Source organism: Cygnus olor, chromosome 11 (genome assembly GCF_009769625.2).
Source record: "Cygnus olor isolate bCygOlo1 chromosome 11, bCygOlo1.pri.v2, whole genome shotgun sequence".
NCBI classification, from domain to species: domain Eukaryota; kingdom Metazoa; phylum Chordata; class Aves; order Anseriformes; family Anatidae; genus Cygnus; species Cygnus olor.
In genome coordinates this window covers 21,856,005-21,877,132 of record NC_049179.1, presented here as the reverse complement: position 1 = coordinate 21,877,132, position 21,128 = coordinate 21,856,005, and the positions used below count along the sequence as shown (strand labels likewise).

At 67.3% G+C, this 21,128-nt stretch overlaps 4 protein-coding genes across 8 annotated transcripts; 3 read left to right on the top strand and 1 right to left on the bottom strand.

Annotated features, from left to right (window-relative positions):
* The first annotated feature begins 15 nt into the window (after positions 1-15).
* LOC121076211 lies at positions 16-2,261 on the top strand. Its single transcript, XM_040570342.1, has 4 exons — positions 16-1,289; positions 1,641-1,854; positions 1,991-2,138; positions 2,223-2,261. Exons 1-4 carry the CDS (start codon positions 941-943, stop codon positions 2,259-2,261), a joined length of 750 nt encoding a protein of 249 aa, XP_040426276.1. The 5' UTR covers positions 16-940.
* Positions 2,262-2,410: 149 nt separating this feature from the next.
* On the top strand, positions 2,411-9,677 carry UNC45A (unc-45 myosin chaperone A). 2 transcript variants are annotated; one of them, XM_040569982.1, is made up of 20 exons: positions 2,411-2,511; positions 3,071-3,229; positions 3,855-3,891; positions 3,996-4,171; positions 4,278-4,370; positions 4,625-4,792; positions 5,065-5,233; positions 5,462-5,632; positions 5,776-5,947; positions 6,195-6,495; positions 6,643-6,737; positions 6,811-6,952; positions 7,113-7,253; positions 7,469-7,596; positions 7,793-7,859; positions 7,957-8,070; positions 8,460-8,575; positions 8,715-8,832; positions 8,909-9,064; positions 9,196-9,677. In XM_040569982.1, the coding sequence occupies exons 1-20, from the start codon at positions 2,500-2,502 to the stop codon at positions 9,454-9,456; spliced, it is 2,796 nt and encodes a 931-aa protein (XP_040425916.1). In that variant the 5' UTR covers positions 2,411-2,499; the 3' UTR covers positions 9,457-9,677. The 2 variants fall into 2 exon arrangements, with proteins under 2 accessions (XP_040425916.1, XP_040425917.1); XM_040569983.1 differs by having other exon boundaries at positions 2,472-2,511; positions 3,116-3,229.
* A 64-nt stretch (positions 9,678-9,741) lies between these two features.
* RCCD1 (RCC1 domain containing 1) lies at positions 9,742-13,870 on the top strand. Its single transcript, XM_040569989.1, has 7 exons — positions 9,742-9,927; positions 10,053-10,407; positions 11,833-11,954; positions 12,113-12,217; positions 12,299-12,442; positions 12,525-12,554; positions 12,731-13,870. The coding sequence occupies exons 1-7, from the start codon at positions 9,771-9,773 to the stop codon at positions 12,871-12,873; spliced, it is 1,056 nt and encodes a 351-aa protein (XP_040425923.1). The 5' UTR covers positions 9,742-9,770; the 3' UTR covers positions 12,874-13,870.
* PRC1 (protein regulator of cytokinesis 1) lies at positions 13,317-21,047 on the bottom strand. 4 transcript variants are annotated; one of them, XM_040569985.1, is made up of 14 exons: positions 20,790-21,047; positions 20,143-20,275; positions 19,920-20,042; positions 19,323-19,556; positions 19,072-19,242; positions 18,681-18,830; positions 18,281-18,428; positions 18,011-18,147; positions 17,661-17,756; positions 17,392-17,538; positions 16,843-16,944; positions 16,405-16,515; positions 15,784-15,969; positions 13,317-14,390 (listed from the first exon to the last, which is right to left on the bottom strand). In XM_040569985.1, the coding sequence occupies exons 1-14, from the start codon at positions 20,798-20,800 to the stop codon at positions 14,313-14,315; spliced, it is 1,827 nt and encodes a 608-aa protein (XP_040425919.1). In that variant the 5' UTR covers positions 20,801-21,047; the 3' UTR covers positions 13,317-14,312. The 4 variants fall into 4 exon arrangements, with proteins under 4 accessions (XP_040425919.1, XP_040425921.1, XP_040425918.1 ...); XM_040569987.1 differs by having other exon boundaries at positions 15,861-15,969; XM_040569984.1 differs by having other exon boundaries at positions 16,834-16,944; positions 20,790-20,945.
* Positions 21,048-21,128: the final 81 nt, after the last annotated feature.

The following is a 21,128-nucleotide window of genomic DNA, read 5'->3' as shown; positions in this document are numbered from 1 at the left end:
GGCTCTGAGCTGTGCCCTGCGCCCCGGCAGGCTGGGAGGGCTGCGGGCGGCCGACGCTGTCCCTGCTCTGCACCGCAGGGCCCCTGTCCTGCCCCTGCTCCCCGGGGCTGAGCAGGGTGCGGGGCGCTTGGCGCTCATTCCCTGGTGGCACGGCCGGGTCAGCCACGCGCAAAGACAAGGCAGTGCCTGGCTCTGGTGGGAGCAAAGGCTCTGGGGTGCAGACCGAAGGTGGGCAGCTCCCTGTGCTGGCAGCAACGCGTGGGGTGAGCGTGGGGACGGCCTCTCCCAATGGTGCTACAGTGCCTGCCGCTGCTGGGGGTCACCCAGACCACTCGTGCGAACGAGCTGGTGGCAATGCCAAAGCGCCTCGGGTCTGCGGTGGCTCAGAGGCTGTGGGAAGCCGAGTTGCGTCCCGGTTACTGTGGATGCTGCACTCCCCTGGCCCCCCCGGGGCTAATTATTACTGCTGGGGCACTGGTGGGCTGGGCTGTGGCACCCCTGGGGAGGACTGGGGAAGGAGGTGGTGCCGTCTGAGCTCCGTCTCACTTACCTTGCACCCCCCAGGCTCAGCTGCACCCCCCAGGCTCAGCTGCGCGCAGCCACGGCACGGACAAGGGGCAGAGCACCTGGAGGCAGCGCGCAGCGTGCCGCGGGCACAGGGCAGTACGCCCCTCGCACCACCGCTGCTCAGGGTCCCCAGCTGTGGGGCACATGGTGCTGGGGACTGGCGGGAGCTGGCCGGGTCCTGCCCCTCTGCAGGGCACGCGTGTGCCCGCGGTGGCTCTGTCAGAGCCTGGCTAATGGCACGGCTGGCAGGGGGCCAGGCTGCTGCCTGCCGGGGCTGTCCTGCGGCCCGAGGGGCTGCGGCACAGCCTGCCCACTGCCCCGGAGCCATGGCGCGCTCGCCCTGTGCCATTCTGGCCTGCAGCCCTCAGCCTCCATGCCGGGAGCCCGAGCAGGGCTGAGGTGCCCGGTCAGGGCTGACGGACCTGCTGCAAGGTGGGGATGGTGCCTCCGGTCCCGGCGCTTGGCCCTGGAGAAGCTCATTAGCGATGCTCCCGCCTCCCACCCGCGGTCCCTGCGGAGCGGGGCAGTAAGTGCAGGAGGCTCTAATGGCTCCAAGAGGCTCCTGATGGGCCGCAATGGAGGCGGGAGCAGGAGGGGCTGTGGTTTCTGCCTCAGACAGCGCCGGAGCTGCCTCTGCCCAGGGATGGCAGGGAAGATGCCGGGTGGGCTCCTGCTCCAGCTGCTCCTCGCTGCTGCTCTGTACCCTGGCATCCTCGGGACAGGTACGGCCCCTTTGCCCCTGCTCCCTGAGGTAGGGGCAGGCACTGCCCGTCCTCCCCTCTCTGCTGGGGCCGCGTCCCCTGGGCTGCTCCCCGCCATCCCCAGCTGGAGGCTGTGCAGTCAGGGCTGGGGAGGCGGTGGTCCGTGCTGGGGACAGGGGCCAGGCGTGGTCCCAGGAGCTGGTCCCGCTGCAGCACACCTGTGGGGCGAGAGGCGCTGCCCCCGTGGGGCAGGGGGGGACCAGGGAGACCAGAGTTGGGCTGCCAGGCTGGGGCTTTGCCCTCCCCTCCCGCTTTTGCCCTTCCCGGGAGCGTGCTGGTGCCGCAGCCCTGCGCCCACTGCTCCTGCCCCAGCCTCGGTGCAGAACCTGCACCTCTGCGAGGGCTACGCGGGCCCCGACGGCCGCTACCACCCCGGCTTCTACTGCCCGCGCCTGACGGACCCGGCCACGCACCGGTACTGCTGCCGGCCCGGCCCCCACGCCCTCAAGTCCTGCTGCTCCCAGGGGGCCGTGGAGGCCCTCACCGGGGTGAACCTCTCCAGCCTCCCCGTGCCTGGCCTCCTCCGGTGAGCGGGGCCGGGAGGGGTGGCGTGGGGCTGCGGCGCTGGCAGCACGGCCCCGGGGCTGGCAGCACTGGGGGCTACCTGGTGCTGAGGCGCCCCCGGTGCCCCTCCCTGGTGCTGAGGTGCCCCTGCCCCGCAGGAACCCGCTGGCCCTGCCCTTCGTGGGGCTCTACGGGCTCCTCGTCCTCGTCCTCATGGCCCTCGACCTCGTCCACTTCTACCGCACCAAGCGCTGCAGCCTCGGCCGCCTCCTGCCCTGCGGCCGCTGCCCGCCCCGGGGCTCCCCCGCCCTCGGGGGGCTCCCGCCGCCCCCCCGCGGCACCCCCGGCCCCGCAGCCCCGGCTCCCCGCGCTCCCGGGGGGGCGGCGTAGGGGTCCCGGTGGCTGCTGCCAATGGGGGGACGGGGGTGAGGACGGGGGGGGGGCGGGGGGGGGCACGGGGGCAGTACGGGGGGCACCGGGGGTCGCGCGGGGTCACCGGGGGTGGCGGGGGGGCCCCGCCCTGCGCTGACACCGCCGGGCCGCGGGGGGGCGCTGGAGGCTGCGCCCGGCCCGGCCCCGGCAGCGCCCTCCCGGCACGCGACGCGGGCGGCGGCGTCCGGGTTCCCCGGGCGATCGGCGGTGACGTCAGAGCCCGGCCGGAGCGGCCATGGAAGAGGCGGTGAGGGGCGGACGGGACCGGGACCGGACTGGATTCGGGGCGGGACGGGACGGGACGGGACCGGACCGGACCGGATTAGGGGCGGCTCCGGACGGGACGGGACCGGGACCGGGACCGGGGCTCGGGAATGGGACGGGACAGGACGCGGCTCGTGGCGGGGGACAAGACGGGACCGGACCGGATTCGGGGCGGCACCGGACGGGACGGGACCGGGGACGGGGGACGGGACGGGGCTCGGGGAGGGGACGGGACCGGACTGGATTCGGGGCGGGACGGGACGAGGCTCGGGAATAGGACGGGGCTCGTGGCGGGGGACAAGACGGGACCGGACTGGATTCGGGGCGGCACCGGACGGGACGGGACCGGGACCGGGGACGGGACGGGGCTCGGGAACGGGACGGGCGGGACGGGACCGGACTGGATTCGGGGCCGGGCCGGGGGCGGGGCTCGGGAACGGGCCGGGGCTCGCGGCGGGGGCCGGGGCCCGGTCCCGTCCCGTCCCCGCGGGGCTGCCCGGCCCCGCGCCGCCCCGCCGTGGTGCCAGCCGGTGCCGTCGCAGGTGTCGGCGGGGCAGCTGCGGGAGCGGGGCAACGCGCTGTTCCAGGCCGGGCAGCACGCCGCCGCCCTGGCCGCCTACACGCGGGCGCTGAGCCTCAGCTGCGCCGAGCCCGAGCGCGCCGTGCTGCACCGCAACCGCGCCGCCTGCTACCTCAAGCTGGTGCGTGAGCCGCGGGGCCGGGCGGGCCGGGGCCGGGCGGGGCGGGCGGGGCGGGGCCGGGCCGTCCTGTGCTGCCGGCTGGGCCGGGCAGGGCTGGGCCGGGCAGGGCCGGGCTCCCTGGGCTGCCGGCTGGGTGCCCGCACAGCGACGCCAGCCCCCGGGCCGGGCGCTGATCCCTCCGCTCGCCCTTTCCCCTGCCCCCAACCCCTGGCTCTCGCTGCCCCATCTCCCCAGCGCGCCGCTGTGCCCAGCCGGGGTGTGCAGACGCCCCGGGTGTGCCCCCCAGACGGTCGCAGCGTCCTTGGTTTCCCGTCACGAACCGTGTCTGGAGCAGGGGGGAAGCACGGAGAACCTCCGGGGCTCGGAGGGGCGGGGAGCACCGCCACAGCGGGCGCTCGGAAAGCATCAGGCCTTAGGGCTCCTCGGGGACCCCACGAGGGCTGTGCTCTGGGAAGGGCGGGGCACCCGACTTCTGGTCCCCAGCTCTCAGTGACAGCGTTTCCCCCCCACGCCCCCCAGCTGTTTCCCTGCTCTTCTCTCAGTGGGGGGTGCAGCAGGCGGGGTGAATGCAGCCTGCACGGACGGTGTGCCAGGCGCCTCCTTCTCACCCGCTCTCTCCCTGCAGGAGGACTATGCCAAGGCGGAGGCTGATGCATCTAAAGGTACTGCCGGGTGTCGCCAGCAGGGACCGGCCTCTGTGTGCTGCCCGCCGAGGCAGACTGGAGCGGTCCAGGGGCTTGGCGATAGCTCCCTCGCTCTTCTGCAGCCATTGAAGCCGATGGCCGGGACATGAAGGCGCTGTTCCGCCGAAGCCAGGCGCTGCAGAAGCTGGGCCGCTTGGACCAGGCTATCAGCGACCTGCAGAGGTGCGTGAGCCTGGAGCCCAAGAACAAGGCCTTCCAGGAGGCCTTGCGCGCCCTGGGGAGCAGCATGCACGAGAAGGTGAGGGGGAAGATGGTGTGTGGGGCGGCTGCTGCTGTGCATCCCTGCGGGTGCGATGGGTGAAGGGGGCGGCAAGGGCTGAGCTGCTGTTTCTGGCCTGTCTCAGATGAAGACCATGTCCTGCACGGACTCAAAGGTGGAGCAGATGTTCCAGATCTTGCTGGATCCTGAAGAAAAAGATGCAGACAAGAAGCAAAAGGTCTGAACTCCACGGGGCAACATGACTTGGGTGGAGGGCAAGGAGTGGAGGAATCGTATGCCTAGGTCGGCACTGCTGGCTGCACTGTGCTGTCCTGGGAGCCCAGGCTTCCTGCCGGCAGAACACGCTCCGTGGAGACTGGGAGTGGGGGTGGGAGCTTGTGGCTGCCCCGTGGGCTCCCACATGAGGTTCCCTGTGTGCAGGGGAGTCTGTTCTGGAGGGCAGGTGACCCAAACGCGCCTCTCTTTTCCCAGGCGGCGCAGAACCTGATTGTGCTGGCGCGAGAGGAGGCCGGAGCAGAGAAAATCTTCCAAAGCGATGGTGTGCGGCTGCTGATGCGGCTGCTTGACACGGCCAAGGCTGACTTGATGCTGGCCGCCCTGCGCACCCTGGTGGGGCTGTGCTCCGGGCACCGCTCCCGGGTAGGTGCCACTGGAGCTCAGCCCTCCTGTGTGTGGGGACCATGGGGACGTCTGTGCTGGGGAGGCTCCGAACTACGTCGGGCTGGGGAGCTCTGATGGCCTTTGCCTGTGTTGTGCTGTAGCCATGCTGCTGAACGGTGGAGCTCTAAGCTGTCACCTGCTAGGCCTGAGTTGTGAGAGCCTTGTGGAGGGGAACCGTTCTCATAAGATGCTGGGGAGTGCCAGGTTTTTCCCCCAAAGTCCCCAGCAGGTGCCTGTGCTTGTACCTACAGACCATGGCCATCCTGGCGGAGCTGGGGGCCCCGCGTCTCTCGGCAGTGCTGGGTGTGGAGCACGAGCAGGTTTCCCTGGCTGCCTGCAACCTTCTGCACGTCATGTTCGATTCCCTGAAGGAGGGACTGCAGAAGGACTTCCGTGGCAAGGAGGATGCGGTGGTGCTGGGTGAGTGGCTGCTGCCCCAGCTGGCTGGCATGGCGTGGGGAGGCGCTGAGCTGCAGTGGGTTCTGCTGCTGCCTGCCTTGCCACAGCTCCCTGCCTCTGGGCCTGGATTAACACGGACTTGAGCTGGGGGTCAGGATCCCCCGATCCCAGCAGCTCCTACTGGCCTTACCATGACAGGGTGAGGCCTGTGTGCAGGGCACTGACCGCTGGCCCTGTCTCTCTTGGAAGATTCCTCCAAGGACCTGAAACTGCTGATCAAGGACCTCCTGGAGCTGCTACCTCTGGAAGGGGCCTCTGCGCACGGCCGTGACAACGCCCTCAACCTGCTCATCAAGGTGGTGCCCAGGAAGTCACCGAAGGAGACCAACAACAGCATGAGCCTCTGGGTGATTGACCAGGGTGAGTGAAACAGCCTGCAGCATCCCGCTGGGCCGTCACACCCCTCTGCCCTGGGGCGACGCGTGCTTTGGCTCTGCAGGAGCGAGGTGCCTGCGCATCCCATTTTGCTCCTCGCTGGGTGCCTGAGCTCTGTGTCCTCCTAGGCCTGAAGAAGATTCTGGAGGTGGGCAGCACAGTGTGCGGAGCCCCGGGCAGCCTGCCCGTGACAGAGAACACCCGGATGAGCGCCTCAGTCCTACTGAGCAAGCTTTACGAGGACCTGAAGTGCGATGCCGAGAGGGAGAACTTCCACCACTTGTGCGAGGACTACGTGAGGTGAGCCCGGGCTTCCCTGGAGCAGAGGAGGGCTCTGTCTTGTGCAGCCAGGAGCATTCTGCTGCTGTCCCTGCCTCCGCTGGAGGTGGCAGCACCCCTGTTCCCAGACTTCTTGCTTTTAGTGGTAAAAGCAGAGTGCAGACCACCAGAGACCTGCCATGCCGGTGGTCCGGCAGGGCAGCACCGCGTGAGGCTGGAGGTGTTGGGTGGGATCAGCCTTATCCCTCCTGGCGTTCTTCCCCTGCAGGAGCTGGTTTGAGGGGCGCGAGCTGGCCGGGAAGCTGCGGGCCATACAGACGGTGTCGTGCCTGCTGCAGGGCCCCTCAGACGCTGGGAACAGGGTGCTGGAGCTGGAGGGGATCATGGACAGCGTGCTGTCCCTCTGCGCCTCCGTCTGCGAGGCCCACCAGCTGGTAGCAGTGGAGGCGCTGATCCACGCCGCTGACAAGGCCAAGCGCGCGTCCTTCATCACTGCCAACGGCGTCAGCCTGCTCAAGGAGATCTACAAGCACAGCGAGAGGGACAGCATCCGCATCCGGGCGCTGGTGGTGAGTGCGGCAGGGCGGGAGGAGCAGCAGTGCCGAGCTGCTGGATGGGGCTGGGGGGGCCGTGGTGGCCCGTGGGTCTTGTCCCTGGTGGGGGGCTGCCACGGGGGCATCGCGGCCTCTCCGGCCCTGACGCTCTGCTCCTCACAGGGGCTCTGCAAGCTGGGATCTGCCGGAGGCACTGACTTCAGCATGAAGCAGTTTGCTGAGGGCTCCACGATGAAATTAGCCAAGCAGTGCCGCAAGTGAGTGCTGAGGACTGCGGGGTGCGTTGGGGGTGGGAGCCCTGCAGGGTGGGCTCACGGGGCCATCTCGCAGGTGGCTGTGCAATGAGGCGATCGACGCGGGCACGCGGCGCTGGGCTGTGGAGGGCCTGGCCTACCTCACTTTTGATGCGGATGTCAAGGAGGAGTTCGTGGAGGACAAGGCAGCAATGCAGGCCATGTTCCAGCTGGCCAAGGTGAGCGCTGAGCGCCGTGGGGGGAACGTGCCCAAGTGCCCCTTCTGATGGAGAGGGTTGTGGGGCTGGGGTGTGCACAGGGGCCTGGTGGTGCTGAGCGGGCTCAAGCCCTGCTCTGTCCTGCGTCACGGGTGCGACCAGTGTCCCGTTGCCCCTGCAGTCGGAGGACAGGAGCGTGCTCTATGCAGTTGCCTCCACGCTAGTGAACTGCACCAACAGCTATGACCACGAGGAGCCAGACCCCCAGATGCTGGAGCTGGCCAAGTACGCCAAGCAGCACATTCCAGAGCAGCACCCCAAGGTGAGGGGGGGGAATCATCTCAGGAGCTGTGGGGAGCCTTGGCCCCGCAGGACAGCAGGTGGGTGGGACAGGGCCTGGCCTCCTGAGCAGGGACAGGGTGTCCGGAGATACCATTTTGGTGCCTTTGGGGTGATGGCAGCAGGGCCGGGCATCAGGAGGTGGTGGCAGGTTGGGTGCCAGCTCTGAAATGAGCGGTGCCCCTGCCCCTGGGACAGGACAAGCCGGACTTCGTGAAGCGGCGGGTGCGGAAACTGCTGACGGCTGGCGTGGTGTCAGCCCTGGCCTGCATGGTGAAGAGCGAGAACCCGGCACTGACCAACTCCTGCCGGGAGCTGATCTCCAGGTACAGGGAGCAGGGGCAGGGAGGTGGGAGCTGCCTTCTGAGGCTGCTGGCGCCCTCCTGCAAACTTAGTGCCTGTGGTGAACCCAGGCTTCTAGGAGCAGAAGGGGCGCAGCCTGGGCCCGCTGCTGGTATCTGGGTGGCACTGGCACCCACCACAGCAGGTTCCAGACTCCGTCTGCTCCTGCCCTGTCTGCAGGGTGTTCCTGGCCCTCGTGGCGGAGGCAGAGGACCGAGGCGGTGTGGTTGCGCAGGGAGGAGGCAAGGTGAGGTGGTGGGTACCACAGTGCCCCCGGCCCGTTCCATGGGGAGGGCTGGGGCTGTGACCAGCTGTAGGACAGGCTGATGCATCTCCATCCGCAGGCTCTCATCCCGCTGTCCCTGGAGGGCACTGAGGTGGGACAGACGAAGGCAGCTCAGGCCCTGGCGAAGATCACCATCACCTCTAACCCAGAGATGGCATTTCCTGGGGAGCGGGTCAGTGTCACCGCCAAGGGGCAGGCCTGCCATGCTGCACAGGGAGTGGAGGGGACAGCCAGGGGGTTGCAGGGGAGCAGCACAAGGAGGGCTGTGGGGCAGGGGCTGCCATGGTTGCTGTGAGCAGCACCTGCAGCAGAGCAGGCTTTGGCTCCTCTTTTCCCCCTGAGACAGGGCTTGGCAGCCCAGGAGATGGAGGTCAGAGGGGTGGCAATCTGAGTTTGCCCTTCCTCGGGAAGGAGGCAAAAGACTCTGGTGGTTTCCCAGCGGCCTGATTGTCTAGGCCTGGCCGTAGGGAGCACTTCTGCCTTTCTGCTAGGTCTGCCCATACTCCATGCAGGGGCAGAGTCCCTGCCCCTGGTTCAAGCCCTGCACTGCTCTTTCCACAGATCTACGAGGTGGTGCGGCCCCTTGTCAGCCTTCTGCACCTCCAGCGCACAGGCCTGGAGAACTTTGAGGGGCTGATGGCATTAACCAACCTGGCTGGCATCAGCGAGAGGCTGCGGTAGGGCAGTGGGGCCAGGGCTGAGCTGTTCCAGGCGGGGGGAGAGGGGGACCCAGGCCTGGATGGGTGCTGCCCTGGCCACAAGTGGTGTGGGGGTAGCACCTCTGGGCAAGGAGTGCTCACCCCTGCCCTGCTGCAGGCAGAAGATCCTGAAGGAGAAGGCTGTGCCCATGATCGAGGGCTACATGTTTGAGGAACACGAGCTGATCCGGCTGGCTGCCACAGAGTGCATGTGCAACATGGCCATGAGCAAGGAGGTGAGGGCCGTGCCGCGCCGAGCCGGCGGCTGCTTGCCCTGGGCTGCTGGCCACATCCTTCCCTGCTGGCCTGCAGGTGCAAGAGCTGTTCCTGGCCGAGGGCAGCGACCGGCTGAAGCTGATGGTCCTGTACAGCGGGGAGGAGGATGAGAAGCTGCGGCGGGCAGCCTCGGGGACCCTGGCCATGCTGACCGCGCTGCATCCCCCCATCTGCAAGAGGATCCCGCAGGTGGTGAGTGCCCAGGGCGGGGGCAGCCCCGCGTGCCCCCCACCCCGTGTGCTGGGGGCCCGCTGCCGTACGGCACCCAGGGGCGCGGCGCGGCGGCTGCCGGCGGTGCTGAGCGCGCCCCGCTCCGCCCGCAGACGGTGCACTGGCTGGAGATCCTGCAGGCCCTGCTGCTCAGCCCCAGCGCGGAGCTGCAGCACCGCGGGGCCGTGGTGGTGATGAACATGATGGCGGCCGAGCGCGGCGTGGCGGAGCAGCTCATCGCCAGCGAGATGCTGGAGATCCTCTCGGTGCTGGCCAAGGACCCGGACAAGCCGCGCGTGGCGCAGGCGGCGCAGGAGGCCCTGGCGCAGGCCGTGGCTTACGGCCTCATCAAGCCCGGCCCCGGCCAGGAGTGAGGCCGGGCCCGGGGCCTGCCCTGCACACGCTGCTCCGGGCTTGCGCTCACCGCGCTGCCCCGTCCCGACCGGGGGCCCCCCCCGCTGGCTGCCGCCGCGCCCCGGGGTGAGGGGGGGGAACACAGGGCCCACCGCCGCCTCCGCCGCTGCCACTGCCTTAACGGGGGGGGCGGCACCGGGGGCGCCCGGCGACGCCGCACTAAAGCTGCTCCTGACCGACGGCCCCGCCTCCGCGCCTGTCTGCGCCCGCCCGAGGGGGCGGACCCGGTGCTGCCCGGCCCCGTCCCTCCCGGCGCCGCCCCCCCGGCCCCGCCATGGCGGCCCCGCGCCGCGCCTGGCTCGTGTTCGGCTTCAGCGCCGAGGAGGCGGCGGGGGAGCCGGCGCCGGGGCCGGGGCCGCGCCGCCTGGAGTCGGGCCCCGAGGGGATCCGCCGCGTGTGGCCCGCCTGGAGCTACGCCGTGCTGGAGACCGGTGAGCGGCCCCCCGGGGCGCCCGGCCCGGGGGTGCTGCCGGGCGCTCGGCTCCCCCCGGGCCCCCGGCTGCCCGGGCCCCCCCCCCCCGCAGCCCCGCCGGGCGCTGAGCCGCTGCTCCCGCAGGCGCGGGGCTGGAGGTGCGCGGCGCGGGGCTGCGGCGGCGGCTGCCGGCGGGGTGCGCGGAGGCGCTGCCGTCCGAGACGCACGTGCTGCTGCGGCGGGGGGCGGCGGCCGAGGCCTGGCCCCGGGCGGCGGCGCTGAGGGGGGAGCTGCGGGGGGCCCCCGCCTGGCGCCGGGCCCTGCCGCCGGGGCCCCGCCGCCCCCCGCTGCCGCTGCTGCCCGGCGGCTTCGCGGCGCCCCGGCCGCCCTTCTTCACCGAGCTGCCCGCGGCGCCGCCGCTCCGGGCCCTGGCCCTGGGCCACGAGCACGTCCTGGCGCTCGGGGCCGCCGGCGAGATCTACGGCTGGGGCGGCGGCAGGTGAGCGGCGGGGGGGGCAGCGCCGGGCTCGGCGGGGCGGGCGCCGGTGGCCGGGATGCGGGTGACAGGATGCCGGGGGGGTGGCGGGGGGTGCCCTCAGCTGCTAGCACGCGGGGGCGAGGCAGAGCCGGTTCAGGGCTCTGGTGTCCCAGCACGCTAAAACGGTAAAGCACTGCGTGGTCAGCGAGCCGAGCGGCCAGCACGCGCACCCGTCAGCGCCTCAAGGCCTGTTCTTCATGCTGCTGCACATAAATACTGCGCTACAATTAACTCTCGAGTCTTGGTTCTTGATTACTTGCTTCTGACGCTGAGCGACAGCCCCGCGAGCTGCCCCCTGCCCCCCTGTGCCGCTCGGGATCGGGGCAGAGGCTGTCCCGTTACCTTCCCTCGCTGCCCCGTGTCAGGGCTGGCAGTGGGGAAGCGCCTGGGGGTGCGGCTGGGACAGAGGCACTCGGGTGCCGGCCTGGCCCTCTCTGCTCGGCGTTCCCGCACCCTGCCTTCAGGCCTCGGGCGCAGTGGGGACCAGCGGGTTGTCCTCAGTACTTTTCCCTGTTGGTACTGGTTTTGCTACTTGTACCCAAATTTGGCGTTTCCCATACTATTACCTGGGCAGTCTCAGCCTGGTGTGTTGTTGCTGATGCTGTAACATCAGCCTGGTGCCACCAGCCTTACAGGACTCCCTCCGAAAGTCCCTGCGGGCACTGGTCTCACCCTGACTGTGCGGGGTTTACCACAGGCAGCACCTGGGGCTGTCCCCGAGCTGAGTCCGACCACACGGGTGGCCCCGGGGTCGCGCTGCGAGCCCTGTGCTTGGTAAATGCGTCTGGGTACGGCTGTGCGCGCCCAGCCCCGAGCAGACGTTACCAGCACAGCTGCGGGGTCTGAGTGTTGGTCGGTGATCTGCCCTGACCATGTTAATTGCCAGTTACAAAGAGTTACAGGGTAGAAGGGATAAGTTAGTGATCTCCTTGCTGCTTATGTGAAACAAAGCCAACAAAGAGTATTTCTAATAGCAGCGCTGTGCAAACTGGAGTGTCTTCCTCCCTCGGTATTGCTGGTCTGCTCGGGTACACTTTGTTTCCCGTCCTCAGGTCGTTGGTGTTTGGGGGCTGTTGTCACGGACAGCAGGTTGTCATAGCAAACAGAATTAAATCAGCCGTTGTTACATTTACAGATATTACCAGCGTTCTTTCCTTCTTTACCTTTAAAGGAAAAGTTTATACACCTCTCTTACTGTCGTGTATTTCAGGATTACCTTTTTGTAGAAACTGAATGCCATGGTTAAGCTTTGGTTACCAGAAAAGTCTGAGAAGCCTCTCGTACTTCTTTGTGCCTATTCCTTCAGCGTTACAGCTGTGCAGATTAATGCCATAGTTGTTAGTCAGTGGGCCTTCCGTCCCTCTGCCCGCGTGCATCTCCCCACAGGCACGGGCAGCTCGGCCACGGGGGCCTGGAGTCGGAGCAGCAGCCGCGGCTGGTGGAGGCCCTGGCCGGCGTGCCCATGCGGGCGGTGGCGGCGGGCGGGTGGCACTCGGCCAGCGTCAGCGGTGAGGGGCCGGGGGCAGGGGGTGGCACCGCAGGGCCGGCTGCCCCGTGTCATCCCGGGCAAGGCCGGAGCTGGTGCCCTCGAGCACTCGGCCGCTGCCGCGGGGGCGCGGGGTCCGAGCTGTGCCCTGACCGGTGCCGCCCCGTGCGTCCTCTGCAGAGGGGGGGGACCTCTACATGTGGGGCTGGAACGAGTCTGGCCAGCTGGCGCTGCCCTCCAAAGCGGTGGCGGAAGAGCAGGTGCAGGACGAGGACGCAGGCGCAGGTGAGGATGCTGCTGGGCTGCAGCGATGCCGTGCCCGGCCCGTGGGATGGCGCGGCCAGGGCTGAGCGCCGCTGTTCTCAGGGGCTGCGGAGCCGCCGCCCCCCCGGGAGCAGCCGGGCGCCGCGTTCATTTCCATCCAGGCGTTCCCGGCCCTGCTGGACCTGCCCCAGGACGTGGAGGTTGCTGCCGTCAGCTGCGGGTCCCGGCACACGGCCGCAGTTACACGTGAGTGCCTGGCGGGCGGTGGGGGGCCGGCAGCCCCTGTGCTGGGGGCGATGCCGGCTGATGGGCACTGTCCTGGTTGCAGGAGCCGGGGAGCTCTACACCTGGGGCTGGGGTAAGCGAGGCTTTTGCTCCGTGCTGGCGCGGCCCGTCCCGGTGGTTGCTTTGCTGCTTTGTTTGCTGGCTGTTAATGCTTTATTTGGAGTGCTCCCCCTTTCATGCCTGCCCAGGGGATGAAATCCTTCCTGCGGGCAGGGCCGGAGCCCCGTCACGCAGCTGCTGTGTCTGCAGGTAAATACGGGCAGCTGGGCCATGGGGACAGCACCAGCTCTGACCGGCCCCGGCGCGTGGAGCACCTGGTGGCAGAGGGGCTTCAGGCCCAGGAGGTGGTGTGCGGGCCCTGGAACACCTACGTGTGCGTCCTGGAGCAGTGAGGGGCCCAAGGCTGTCCCACCACCCTCGCTGGGGGCATGCAGCAAAGGGAGACACAGGAAGGCTCCGCTCCTGCCCCCCCGAGCAGCCCTCAGCAGGGTCTGGGCAGACACTGCGGGTGGGTTCCCCCCACCGGGACCCCAGCTCAGGCAGAGGAGCTGTGCTGCTGCCTCAGGCAGCCAGGGCTGGGGTTGCGCTAGTGATAAAGACAGGGCCAGAGTACATGGATTTATTAAATCTCCTCTTTTTGTAACAGCTGTGGTAGTGCTTTTTGTTGCACACAGATACAGGGGCCCAGCTGCTCCAGCCCCTAGGGGCACAGGTGAGGTTTAAAGAAAGAAGGCAGGGGCTGAAGAGCCAGGCCCAACCTTCTCCTCCTCCCCGCCGCCAGGGTCACACTGGAGGAGCCTTTGGTCACCCCAACAAACACACAGACAGCAGTGGCTATATACATGTATATGCATTATTCCCATAAACAGTATATACAGAGTTACAGAGCAAGGGAACAGAACCTGGGGAATAAATAACAGCAAGTGGGGGAGTGTAGTGATAACAAGGTGCAAATTAGTTCTGATCAGGGACAGACACACACATACAGAGCTTCATTAACAAAGGTGCAAACGAGACCCCCAGCACGTCGTACCGCCAAAGCATGCGCTGTTCTCCCCAGGAGCAGCAGGCGAGAAAGGGCAGGCGCTGGGGTGCACGTGGCGGGGGCGGGAACAGGCAGCCCCCCTCGCTGGAGACTTGGGGGTAGGCAGAGAACAGGGGAATCGACCACCTGAGCTCTTCTCCAGGGGGCAGCTGCAGTCCCTGGTGTGGGGGAGCTGAGACCCTCGGCCACAAGCCCAGGCTGCAGCAGCAGCATGAGCCCAGCCCTCTGGGGCCCAGGGAGGCTGCTCAGAGGAACCTCAGCGAAAGCAAGCCCTAGCTAAGCATGCCTGCTGTGCTGTTAAGGAAGAGCCTGGTAGATAATACCTACAGCAATATGGAAGGTTTTTTAAAAAAAAAAAAAAAAAAAGCCTTTGGTAAGAGGCACCAAGGCCAGCGCTCTGCACTAGGTCCTGTCTGTCCCAGCGCACACTCGGCAAGGCAGAGCCCTGCCACCTCACACCACCGCCCAGCCAGGCTCCCGCAGAAGCCGCCACCCGCTGCTATGCTACCCCAAGTTTGTTCTCAATCTTTAATCACAAATAGTCACAAGAATCCCCCAAATAAAAGCAAAATGTTAAAAGTGTCCTTTTCCTTCCCCTGCCCTCGCAGGCAGGAAGGCCCCCGCCCCGCAGAGAGGCAGGTTGGCCAGACTAATGCTGGGACCTAGCTAAAAGCCAAACCTCGGGCACGGCCTGCTCCGGGCCTGGGCGCAGCGGGAGCTGCGGAAGCGCTCCCCCAGAACAGGAACTCACTACGACTGCGGAGGGCCAGAGCCTGGGGCAGCGCCTCAGCAGTAGGCGTTGGTGGTGGTGGAGTTGAGGACGCGGGAGCTGGTGTCACACCTGGAAGCCTTTGAAAGTTCGCGCTGTGGACACAAGAAGCAGGAGATGGGGGGTGAGGGGGCTGCAGGAGAGGCTGTGCCGGGGGCCGCAGGCGGTGCTGGTGCTCTGGGGCAGCGGCTTTAGGCCAGCAAGGAGGGCAGGCCACGCTGCACCCCGCCGGTTGTTGGGCAGACTCGATACCCGACCCCCCCCCTTGCTTCAGGAGAGGGCAGGAAAGCATTTGTTCTGAGTAGCTGGGAAAGATCCATGAGGCTCCCAGGAGCAAGAGACCTGCTGCCCCAACAGCCCTCGGCCAGGCACCCCACCCCTCCCTCCTGCAGCTGGCAGCTCGCCGCCTGTCCTGGGAAGCGCTTCCAGATCAGCGGGAGAGCGAGCGAGCAGGCTGGCCCACGGGCTACAGGGCAGGGAAGGAGCGCAGGCAGGGTGCAAGCATGGGAACAGCCGTGCGCAAGTGCTGTAGGAAGGGAACACTGCTTCTGCCGAGCGCAGCGGGACCAGCAGCCAGCACCCTCCCTCCCCGCAGGCTGCCACAAGCACAGGATCGGGGCTGATGCCAGGGAAGCCCCAGCGCTGGCTCTGCTGCCAGCTCTGCTCCTGGCCGCAGCATCAGGAGAGGCTAAAGCCTGGGCTCAGTGAGGTCTAACAGAAGGGCAGAGGCCTCCAGCCCCCAAAGCTCTGTCCACCAGCAGAGACCAACCCCCCTGCACCCACTTCCCCCCAGGGAGCTCCCCCGACTCCGCTCCCCCAGCACACCTCAGGCCAGCAGGAGGTGGCACACAGGCAGGGTCCCTCGGGAGGCTGAGCTCAGGGGGCACAGCAAGCCGAGTCCAGCGTGAGCATGCAGGGGCTGAGGCCGTGCAGGCAGCGGGAAAAGGACCCCGGGACAAGCAGGACCCTCCCTCCTTTCTCCCAGGGACCAGGTTAGGACAGCGACAGAGCGCTGCTGCTGCCAGCTGCCCAGGCCCTGTGCTGCCTAGGAAACACTGCATCAAACCCCGGGACTCAGTACTTTGCACAAGCAGCTGGGAACAGGCCCGGCTCCAGGGAGCAGCTACGTCACTGTAGCAGGGCTGTGCCAGGAGACCTGGCACAGGGACACCGCAGGCAGGGCTTGGCTCCTGCACGGGGTCGGGGGCTGCCCTGGGCAGCGGAACTCCTCTCGTGTTTCCATCTGGTCCCCACGGGGCTGCTCGGGGCCACGCAAGATGCGAGCGGTGCTTGGCCTCAGCCGCCAAACCTCAGCGTTCGGTTCCTGCCGTGCAGCCACCACTCGGTGCCGGGGGCGCTGGCAGGAGCAGGCGCTCTGCGCAGGGCGCCTGTGGGGCTGCGCGCAGCAGGGGCCTGGGGGTGCTCTGGGAGGGGGCGCAGGCCCCCCGCGCGGCCCAGGGGGAGGCGGGTTTAGAAGAGGTGAATTACCGCAAACTCAGAATAGGTGCTGGCAACAGAATTAACGCTGTAGTTACGCTGGGCAGGGGCTGTGGGGGTGCACCCACCGCTCAGGGTGGTTCCGTTCAGCTGTGACACGTTCTCCTTGTTCCGCTCCCTGTGTCCTGGCCGGGGGGGCTTCGCAGCCACGCGGCTGGGGGTCCGAGCCTGACCAAGCTGCAGGAACGGGCGACAGGTAGACAGGAGGCATGAACCGAGGGGAGCTAGGAAGCCTGTGCTAGCCTTGCTGCTCTGCAGTACCAGAGGAACTTCGCCCTCCAGGAACCCTTCGTGGTCTGGGGCCCAATTCTGACCCAGGATGCGTAGGTCAGGTAATGAAGACCCCCCACAAGCTTCAGGCTCGGCCCAGACGCCCACCAGAAATCTGGGCGGGAGGGACTTTTCCTGAATGCTGCCCACCCTCCTTTTCCCCCAGGCTGTGCTGGTCCCACAGACATCCCACCAGCCGCGCAGCTGCCCAGCAGAGCAGGCCGGGACCAAAGAGCAGCCTTTATGCCCCCGGAGCTTGGCAGGGGAGGCAGGTGAAACAGCACGGCAAGGCAGGGCTCCCAAGCCCCCCTGCGGGCAGGGGCGCCCCAGAAGGCCCCTCACCTTCCCTCCAGAGGGTGGCAGCCGAGACGTCGGTGAGTGGTAGAGAGTTGCCCCGAAGGCCGAACGAACAGTGCTGTTGGGCGTGGCGCTGGAGATGGAAGTGCCGTTGAGCTGGGGGAAAACAGCACAAGGTGCATGGGGAGGAAGCCGGGGCTGTGCCACACCAGGAAAACCACCGTGGAAGCACCAGCTGCACGGGGCCCTCCAGTTCCAGGGCACCCCAACAAGTCCCACTGTCCCCAAGGAGAACAGAGGTGCCCGCGGCTTGGCCCCCATTCCTGGTTCCCTTACACTGCTGCGATATCCCTGAGCCCTTTGTGAGACTGAACCCAGAGGCGGGGCTCTGAGCACCAAGCGCACTACGTAGTGGCAGCACTCGAGTCCTGGCAGCGTCCCAGCCAAGCACTCTGCCCGGCGTGGACAGTTTACCTTCCTTACTTTGCCAGGCGTGTGGGGGGTGAGCACGCGGCGCTTGATGGGTGTCCGTGGGGTGCTCCCGTACATCATCTCTGCCTCGATCTGGCGGCTTTTCTTCAGGTGCTGCGTGAGAGATCTGCACTCACCAACCCGAGAAGAGGAGCAGCGTAGAGCTGGCTGCTCCGCTCTGTGAAGCTCTGGCTCGCTGCCCGGCGCCAGGGGAAAGGCAGGGTTCTGCTGGTGGGCAGCAGCCCTGCAGCCAGGAAGCAGGTGCTTCGGTGGAGATTTACAGATAGCCAGAGCCAAGCCACAGTCCTGGCGCAGCTGGGGCCGAGAAAGGGGCTCAACACGCAGACACCACCAGCGGCAGACACCAGTCTCGGTAAGGAAGGTGACCACGTACAGAGCCAGCAGAAAGGGAAGACCCCATCTCCCTAGGGAGCTGCCAGCAGCAGATGGGAGCCCGGGGCTGGGGCAGTTCTCCCCCCCCGAGCAGGGCTGGGCCACCAACAGCCTGGTGCCAGAAGAGGCTCCTCAAGGCCAGGAGAGCACATTCGGCTCCGCACTCACCCGCTCCTGTTTCTCCTTCTCTTTCTCCATGCGGTACAGCTGCCACTGCTCTGTCACGTACTCCATGAATTGCTGCCCCTTCACCAGGAAAGCGTCCTCATGCTCCTGCTCCCAGGCCTGGACCCTGCTCTCCAGCTCCTCCTGCAGCTGATCAGGACACAAGGGCAGTGTAGGGAGGCTGCCCTCCGAGATATTCCTTGCTGGCTCTAAGTGCTCCACGCGTCTATCCAGAACTACAGCTTTTGCTCCTTCTTCAGGTCTGAACTTACCTTGGAAAGCATCTTCTGCAGCTTTGCTCGCTGCTTCTCTTCTTTCAGCAGACTCCCCCCACGGTTGGCAAAGCGGTTGGGGTCGGTTGTTTTCCTCTAGCATAGAAAAAAGGAGGTCAGGAGAGAAGCAGGCACAGAGCCCAGTCTCACTGCCCAGCCATCCCTGCAGCGCAGCCCTGCACAGCAAGCTCTTCACCACAAGTCATCCTGGTGCTCTAGACACAGCACCCCATCCCCTCACCAGCCTGCCAGGGTTCCCCCTCTGCCTCCCTGGTCTCTCAAGGACATCGCACACCGGAGCGGAGGCCTACAGGGCCCAGAGACCCAGCACTGCCTGAGCAATACAATACCTCTAGCTCCAGGAACAGCTTCCAGTTCTCCTCCCATTTCTGGACAGCCTCAAACAGCTCCTTGTGTGTTTCGTAGTAGTTCTTCACCTTCCCCACCTCAGCATCATGGAGCTGGAGCAGGGTCTCTGTATAGTCCTCTGGAGAGATACAACAGCACGTTCAGGAGGCAGCCAGGATCCCTGGCACTGCATCCAGCAGCGCTTCTCTGCAGCTGGTCTGCTGGCAGGCAGCCTGCAGCTCCCCCAGGGGAGTCAGAGGGCCAGCACCCACCATCGTAATAGGGGCTGAAAGCTTCTCTCTGCTCCTGGCTGTAGAAGCATTTATCCCAGTACTCAGCCAGCTCTACCCGGATTGCCTGGATCACAGACTTCATGTTCTGCAGCTTCAGCTCCTCCAGACGGTCCACTTCTAACTGCAGCTGCCAACGAGATCAGAGCACAGACTCAGAAGGCAGCAAGAGCAGAATGGGATTCGTGTTCTGCGTAAGCCGACTCCTAACGAGCCGGTCACCAGCTCCCAGCTCCTCCACCTGCGAGGGCAGGCTTTGGCCTGCTCACAGCACGCTTACTGCTGGAAGCTGCTCCTGCTCTCTGGCTGAGCAAACAAAAGTGTGCAACCCAGAGCTGCTCCCCTGCCCTCCCCCCTCCAAAGACTGTAGGATGGTCCTTACAGCTTTCCTAGTTCTGGCTCTGGATCCAGTCATGTGCACTGCGAAGGACTCTCTCTCCTCCACAGGCACCTGCAGCCTTTCCCAAAGCGCAGCGATTCTGGATCGCAGCTCCACGCACACAGCCTCGTTCAGGGACCGCCGGGCTTCCAGCTGCAGCAGGGAGAGCGGGGTCAGCACCAGAACGGCCTGATGCTGTTTGCTCTGCTGCAGCTAGCAGAGCAGCCCGTTCATCCTCCCGCATCTCCATGCAAGAGCTCCTAACAGGACATTCTAACACAACACGGCTACTAAAAACAGAGCAGCCGCACTTTACGTCACGTTGCCAGCTGCTGCCAGGCAGCCTCCACAGCCCCATGGATCACAGCAACGCTGCCTCAGCGTGCCAACACACCTGCTGCAGCAGATTCTGGAGGGCAGCAATGTTGTCCGTGGACAAGCAGAAGGCTTCCTCATCCTCGCACACCACGTCCCGCTCAAAGCTCGTGTCCGGAGTGTGGTCCAGCTCCTCCATGCAGAGGATGACTTGCCGCTTGATGCTGACAAACTCCTCTCGCCTTCGCTCCTGGAGGTGACGAGCCCCATGAGAAGCCCGTGGGCACCGTCCCCACCCCCTCAGGGAGACCTCGCCCGCTCTCCGCTCACCTTCTCGGCGCTCAGGGAGGCCAAGTGGCGCCTGTAGCGGTCCAGCTCCTCCAGGCTGGGCACGGCATTGCTGTCGATGCCAAACGGGGACATGCAGAGGATGTCGCACAGGTCTCGGTCTTGTTCTTGCAGAGCTTTCAGCTCCTGCTTCCTGTCCCTCTTCTGCTTTAACATCACTTCCACACGGGTGCGTAAATCCTTCTCCATCTGCAGGATGGTGCTTTCCTCCTCTGCCTAGGAGAGACCAGAAAACGACTCTCCTCCACGGCTCTTGTAGACCTGACTCATACACAGGACTCCTTAAACGTAAAGCGAGGGACGCAAGAGCCTAGTTCTGAGCAAAGTTCCCCAGAGAGGTGCAAACGCAGCAGCAGTACTCAAAACAAGACGCTACGAGGCACCTGGCCTCCTCCCGGCCTCCTCCCAGCACCGGAGCTGCAAGGAGCCGCCCAGCCTTTGGCTCCACCGAGCTTTACGGGGGGTTTTGGGGAGGCGTTTGCCTCGTAAGCTCAGGCCCCTTTAGGATCCCAGGCAGAGGCCAGGCAGCAGAAGCCTCTCGCCCAGAGCAGCCCGCGGGCAGCGCAGCGCCGTGCCTACCTCGAAGGGGTCCAGGTGCAGCTCCCGGCAGAGGGAGTCGAGCTCCTTGCGGCACAGGGCGATGCTCTTCAGGAGCCGCTCCTTCAGGCTCTCCTCCTCCGCCACCATCATGTCCAGGAGGCTCTGCGCGCGGCACAGGCGCCGTGAGAGGCGGGCACCGGGCAGGGCACCGGGCGCGGCCCCGCCGGGGCGGGCAGCACCGGGCAGCACCGCGGGCGCTCACCTTGATGTGCTTCTTGACGACGTCGGTGCGCTCGAGGCGCTGCTCCTCGGGGATGCCGATCTCCTCCCAGATGTCCCGCAGCGCCGCCAGCGCGCGGTTCAGGCACGACACGGCCTCGGCCGCCAGCACCTCGCTGCGGGCACCGCGCCGGGCGTCGGCGGGAGGGCACCGGCCCCACGGCCCCGGCCCCGGCCCCGGCCCCGGCCCGGTCCCGCCGCACCCCTCGGTCCCATCCCGGTCCCGGTCCCGGTCCCGGTCCCCCCCGCCGCCCCCCGGTCCCGGTGCCCCCGTCCCCGTCCCCGATCCCGATCCCGGTCCCGGTCCGGTGCCACCGCCCCCCTCGGTCCCGGTCCCGGTCTCCCGGTCCCGGTCCCTGTCCCCCCCGCCGCCCCCCGGTCCCGGTGCCCCCGTCCCCATCACCGATCCCGGTCCGGTGCCGCCGCCCCCCTCGGTCCCGGTCTCCCGGTCCCGGTCCCTGTCCCCCCCCGCCGCCCCCCCGGTCACGGTGCCCCCGCCCCCGTCCCCATCACCGATCCCGGTCCGGTGCCGCCGCCGCCCCCCTCGGTCCCGGTCCCGGTCCCGGTCCCCCTCGCCGGCCCCGGCGCCCCCCCCCCGCCCCCCGTGCCGGCCCCGGCGCCCCGCCGCACCTCTTCCTCATGGCCGCTCCCCGCGCCGCCGCCCGCCGGTGCCCGGATTCAAACTGCCGTCCCGGCGGCGCTGATTGGCTGCCGCGCCGCGGCCGCGTCACGCCGGGCCCCGCCCTCAACCGCCGCCGGGCCCCGCCCCAAGCCAGCCGCCGGCCAATGGCGGCGAGAGGCGGCCGCGGCTCCCGCCCAATCGCAAGCGAGATCGGCTCCGGCGGCTCTCGCGGGACGCCGCTCCCCGGGGCCTCCACGGCAACCGCGACCCCAACCGGCGGCGCTCAGTGCGCACGCGCGGCACGGCCCTCCCGGCTCCGGGCGGTGCCCGAGCGCCACCGCGCGTGC